We start from the raw sequence: 6,470 nt of genomic DNA on the forward strand, positions 1-6,470 counted from the left end.
AACCTCCTTCCTGAGGGGAGTGGGGCAAAAAGTGTGTGTGCTGGGTGAGAAGCGTGTTTCACCCAGCACCGATCGTAACACTTCTTTTCTAACCTAATCTGATTAATTTAGTGACAGCTCTTCAGTGTATGGGCTGTTAAACCTTTGACCAACCTGTCAGTAACAATACATTTTATTCAGGCATTTAACTGTTTGTTTTGTTCAGAAAGTGATCAAATCTATTTTTATTCCTCTAAGTTTGCACATTCTCAATGAAATGTCACCTTTAAATTTTAGAACACAAAAAGTTACATGACATGGTCATCTAAATCATATAAAATTTAGAAATCATATAATTTACTGTAAATATACGTGGATATTACTTGGAACAAACTGCTGAAATAACATTCAGTTTTCTTTCACAACATTTCTTAAAACAGTTCCTGTGCATTTATTGACATATGAAGGCAATTACTATACCAGATTATCATCTGATAAGAACTTGCTTTCTAATGTAGCATAATGTTCCACACTGTAAGAACTTTGGGTTAGAGTAAAATGCAAAAATTATGAACATGCTGGACTTGTAATGTTAGACACACATTTATAAACTTAACATTGAATTAAATAATAAAACTACAGCCTTAAAGCACTTCTGAATTTCTTTCAGATAACAACAATCTAGTAACATGGCAAGGTAGTAATCTGTTTCAGCTACAGTAATACCACTCACACTGATGTCAGTGTAGAGATGAATGTTGTGAGACACCAGTGTCTTTAAAGCTGCAGAGTCTATTGCATTATCCAGAGCAGAGAGTTCATCTGACTCCAGGTTTAAAGTCTGATGACTTCAGGTTTCTCTTCCAGATGGAGGGGATCTGTATCACACACAAAATAAATTATCTTTAAATACACATTTCTCTGGCATCAATAAAGTACTCTGCACAACAACTAAAAGAACTTATTCGGGCTGAAGACTTAGCTCAGTATATGAAACTACTCTGTACTGATAAATGTATGTGTGTGTGCTTTAAACGATTCACAAACTGCATGAAGATGTGTGAGTTTATATTACCGGTGGGAGAAGTGAAGGCTCTAGATGCCTTCCCAAAAATGATAAGAGTCGTCTCCAGATGAGCCCGCTGCCCAAGAACATGAAGCCAGTTACCAGCCAGAAAGCCCGAGGGTCCTGTGGCAAACACAGACATGCCAGTATAGGTGGAGGTAACCAACACTCTCATTGGGTTGTGTTAGCAGCAAAATGTCTCACGTCTTCAAAAGCTGTTGTTAAATTCATTCCAAAGGCGACTCCTATGAGCCCAAACAGAGTGAGAGAGAAGGAGCCCATCGTCAGCTGCAGGTTCAGACGCATCATCACGTTACGATGGCTGCAGGAAACCAGACAGCAGAGACAGGACCAGCATGTGACTTTACTTCAAAGGAACTTGAAACGTTTTCACTCACGGTGTTTCAAGTGTAAAAAGGACAGTAATCAACATTAGAGCAGTATTAGTACCAAACAAACTTCTGCAACAGTTTTAATAATTCAGTCGGCTGTTTTTAATCATGTTAAAATGTCTAAAACCAATTACCTTTGCACATTTGGAGTGTATATATGCAGTGCAGTGAGTGTGTACCTGTCCAGATTAATAAAGATGACGCTCTCCGAGTCGTCTATCAGTCCCTTCAGCTCTCTGGCTTTGTTTGCCAGCTCCTCGGCCTGCACGCAGCAGTAATCATACAGTCAGAGTAAAACAACATTTGAAAATGCGACTTTATTTTAGGCTTAAACACAGGAGCAGCGTGTGGAAAAATTAGGAACCACCCCATATTTCAATATTAGGTTCAAGTCTTTCACATCACTGTGGAGAACTTTGGACCCACTCCTCTTTACAACAATGCTTCAGCTCCTTCAGGTTTGTGGAAAATGTTAAGCACAGTTCCCTCAAGTTGTGCCATGAAGCATTTCATTCAGTTCAAATGGTCTGGACTTTGACTGACACATTGCAAGCTCTTGATTTATATTTTGTATTCATTATGTTGGATGTTCTGAACATTGTTCTGTTGGATAACACGTCAGCCCGATTTCAGCTGTTGGACAGATGACCTCCTGTTTGACTCTGAAATACTTTGATATACAGAAGAGTTCAAAGTCAAATCTATGACTGCGAGGTAACTTGGTCCTGAGGCTGCTATCTATCGCCCTCAACCACCACGCTTAACGAGTACGATGCGTTTGTGCTGAATAAGCTTGGCACTACAGCCAAACACCTCTAGATTTAACCAAAAGACATTGTTTCAGAACATGGTTTGTTCTTATGTAACTTTAAAACTCGTCATGCTGCCATTTTTAACAAGGAAACAGACTTTTTGTGATAATCCTTCCAGACTAGCCATACTTGTTCAGTCGTCTTCTTAAATCCATTTTAATGAATTTTACCACTGAATATTTTGAGTCCTATACAGTTCAAGTTATTGCTCTTCTGATTTTTGACAGTTTTCTGAGCACTGAATTGTCTGACCCAGAAAAACTAGTAACTGTCTTAAATATGCCAACATTTTTCAGTCAGGTCATTTGGACACTTTCTTTTTTTTGTGCTGAAATGTTTCACCTTCGATCCAGAAGGCTTCATCAGTCAAGGAAACACACAACAAAACTGATTCTTCCCCCAACATCTTACTCCAAAGTGGAACAAACCAGTTCTGTTGGTGCTAAGATGGTGTCTTTGGCACGCCCCCTCCTCCATTGCCGGCCCTCTTCCTTGTTGATGTCGTGTCAAACTGGTTGAAAACAACAAAGTCCATGCTCAATAATCCAGGTATACAATCCAACATCTTTCAGTCAGGTCATCTGGACAGCATGGACTGATGAAGCCTTCCGGATCGAAGGTGAAACGTTTCAGCACAAAAAAAGAAACTGTCCAGATGACCTGACTGAAAGATGTTGTATACCTCGATTATTGAGCATGGACTTTGTTGTCTTAAATATGTTTTACTTGTGAATACTTGTTCTCACTGTAACCAGAAATTTGTATCAGTTCCAGATTAAGCAGCATTGTGTTTCTGAGATCAGTGTTCTTGCTTTCTCAACATTTTGTTCCCACACAACTGTATGCTCCAGAGCAGAGGTCTGCAACCTTTTAAATCAAAAGAGCCATTTCTGTCCTTCATTTACTGAACAAAATGTGTCTACAGCCACAAAACCTGCTACAATGGTCATTATCAACTGGTGGCTCATGGGCCATTTAAAATTTGTATTTTGTTGTTTTTAGGTGAGTGGGGGTGACTTTATAAAACAAATTATATAATGAATTTCAACAATTATTAATAATTTTATATTTTAGGGCTAAAGAAAAGACCACATTCATGTAAACAACAGTAAAAAATATATTTCATACAAATTTTACAAAAAATAAAGGTATATAACCCTGAACTCTGCAGGTTTATGGCTCTCTTTTAATTTTATAAAAATAAAATATGTATGCCATTTTAAATTAATAAAGCCGAAATTTAAAGTGTGTATAAATATTAGACCATTTTGTTGGATATGTAATTGTGACATTAACATTTTAATTTAAAAACAAACTTTGCATTTACTTTAACTTTAGTTAGGTTTATCCATCTATCCATACATCTCTCCATCTTTCTATCATCCATCCATTATTTATTCACCATATATCTTCAAAAGAATTTCTGGTGGATTTCAAAGATCTACTGTAAGGCCGTACGTTGGATAAATGAAGAAGCTAAAGCTAATCAAAATTGTTTTCTCCTTGTTTTACCAATTTCTTTTAAACATTTGCTGAAAAACTGCAAAAACTTGCCATTTCTCTTTACTGTGGGTATAAAAACCAACAAATTTACATTTTGCATTGTGTTTGGTCAAAGCTTAAAGGAGCCGCAGACCAAGGACCAAAGGGCCGCATGTAGCCCCAGAGCCGCAGGTTGCAGACCCCTGCTCCAGAGCAGCAAACTGCCTCCATTTCTGCTTCTGTAGATGTGCTCACACCTGCTAATAATCAGTTATCAAGTATATTTACTCAGCAACACTTAGTTGCTACTAACTCTTCCTACTGAGGCAGGAATAGTGTCATTAGTCTTTCACACAGTTCTTCTGTGATTGTGTTGATTTCATCTAATAAAGACAGTGTCCAAGATGTCACGTGTAAATGGTTGCACATTATTTACAGGCCTGCTAAAGACTAAACACTTTTATTATGTCCTGATATGTTAATGTTTGAAATGAATGAAGCTGAACTTACTTTTTAGAATGACTATATTAAGTCACTGATGGTTTATCACAGGTACAACTAATGACATTACTGCTTTAATTAACAAATTAAAAGAGATATATAATCTGTGCCTTTACAACAATAAGGGAAGCATGAATATTTACAGGAACGTACGATGTTAAGGGGACCAGTTTTGATGACATTTATCTTGTAATGATCCAACTTTAGTGAGCTCGGTTGATCAGAGTCCTTCAGACATGTCATTTTTGTGCATCACAACGTTGTCAACTCTACCTGCATGAAGTAATTTTCTAGCAAAAGCTCCATCTCTTCAGCGTGGTCAATTCCCAAACTGCTCTCTTCACTAAAAGACAGATACAAATGCCATTAGACTAAAAAAAGTACATGTGTATGACACACACAGTTCTTCATTGATTAATGTATGACTGCAGAGCAACATACAAAACTTGAGGGTCCGTCCATTTAGTGAGACAGAGTTCTTCAATGATCTCATCCTCATCAAGAATCTTCAGCAAAGAATCCTTAAAAACTTTTATGTCGGTTTCCAACTCTGACAAACTGTCAGGAACAAGAAATAAAATCAGACTCGATTATATTAATGTTAAGGTGTAACAGTTGTGTTTACAATAAATGCTTGCATACTTTACCTCTTGCTGTTCTGTAACAGTATATGGAGCTTACTTCTATCAGCTGACAGGATCTTAGGATCAACGAGGAACTCCAGAGTGTCCAGTATCACTGGTTCGAGCTCATTCAGCTGGGTTTGTAAGGTGTTTACCTATCAACAGATATACGGTGAGCATGCCACCTGTTCTGGAAACAGAGCCTCAGATAAAGAAGTCTCACCCTGTGCTGCAGGAGGGCCTCCAGCGCCTTGAACTCAAAAGGCAGAGAGTGCATCTGTGATGCGAGCTGAGAGGCGAGCTCCAGCACCAACCAACGTTCTAGTCCCAGGCCGCGGAAATCCAACACCAGCAGGAACTTTGGGGTCAGGATGGCTTTTAAAGACTGTGAGGAAACAAAGAATCATGGGTCAAGGAGTCACTTAAATCACACACTCATCACAGAAATGGCTGCAACTACTTAAAAGATCTGACACCAAAACGTAAAACTTGTAAGTTTTTTAGTGGGATGAGTGGTACTCCAAATGTCGGTTGTCTTCCAACACAGCCATGCATTTCTAAATCCAAGGTTTCAGTCATCGACTTTGATCTGTAAACATTTGCTGTGAGTAATTTGGTCAATGAAATCCTGCTGCTACAAACAGGTCTGTGTTGATTTTCTAAGCAGAACTTTAATACACATAACCCTGCATCCTGGCCCTGCGATGGACTTGCGACCCGTCCAGGGTGTACCCCGCCCCTCGCACAGTGATTGCTGGACATGGGCACCGGCGACCCCCGTGACCCAAAATGGAATAAGCGGGTAAAGATAATGGATGGATGGATGGAACCCTGCATCCTCAAACAGCAAATACACTTCAACTATACCAGCAGTCACAATTAGTAGAAGTGGATTTTACGACACATAAAGCACGCCAGGCTGTGGCTACATCAGGTAATGTTCCACACCTTCATTTTTCTTTTAGGTTATTATCAGTTAGGCAAAGAAATCGCTGTGTTTTATTGTCGCGTCATGGTTTCTGTTCATGCTGGACTAAATACTTAAATTAACACCATATAAGGGCTTTCCTGTGACTGCAGGATGGCTGTGAAGCTTCCCTGCTTCTGGCTGCTGCTTCTGTTTAGTCTCAGCCGAGCCGACAAAAAAACATGTTTGAACTCCGCTTCCAGCTGCGATGAGTGTATTCAATCAGGCTCCTTGTGTTCTTGGTGCACCTACCCTCAAGCTAGCATTCGCTGTTCAACCGTGAATGCGTTGGAGAAAGCAGGTTGTCCTCAAAACATATATTTATAACCCGGCACAAAGTGTGCAGGTCATCAAAAATGCTATTAGGTAAGCATCCTGGGCTATAACAACAATGAAATAGTCTTAGTTTAAGTTCATGGGTCTGTAAAATAGCAAAACAGTTATTAATTATATTTAATATAACAAACATACATATACTATAAGTTGTAAAACACTTGACAAAATGTTAATTTTTTGCTTTAGATAAAGTTTTACATGGTTTTTACACATATACATATATATATATATATATATATATATATATATACATACATATATATATACATATATATATATACATATATATATATATACATATATATATATATA

The 6,470-nt window shown here is 38.3% G+C and overlaps 1 protein-coding gene across 1 annotated transcript in view; it reads right to left on the bottom strand.

Annotated features, from left to right (window-relative positions):
* Positions 1-769: 769 nt before the first annotated feature.
* mrs2 (magnesium transporter MRS2) overlaps positions 770-6,470 on the bottom strand; it is a 6,847-nt gene continuing 1,146 nt past the window's right edge. The window contains exons 2-9 of the mRNA XM_037677212.1: positions 5,079-5,240; positions 4,880-5,010; positions 4,674-4,790; positions 4,506-4,575; positions 1,617-1,699; positions 1,250-1,367; positions 1,055-1,168; positions 770-857 (exon numbers count right to left, since the gene is read on the bottom strand). Of these exons, the coding sequence (XP_037533140.1) occupies positions 798-857; positions 1,055-1,168; positions 1,250-1,367; positions 1,617-1,699; positions 4,506-4,575; positions 4,674-4,790; positions 4,880-5,010; positions 5,079-5,240 (855 nt within the window). The 3' untranslated portion in view covers positions 770-797. The remainder of the gene's footprint in view (positions 858-1,054; positions 1,169-1,249; positions 1,368-1,616; positions 1,700-4,505; positions 4,576-4,673; positions 4,791-4,879; positions 5,011-5,078; positions 5,241-6,470) is intronic.

Source organism: Nematolebias whitei, chromosome 5, assembly GCF_014905685.2.
Source record: "Nematolebias whitei isolate Nwh7 chromosome 5, NemWhi1, whole genome shotgun sequence".
NCBI lineage: Eukaryota > Metazoa > Chordata > Actinopteri > Cyprinodontiformes > Rivulidae > Nematolebias > Nematolebias whitei.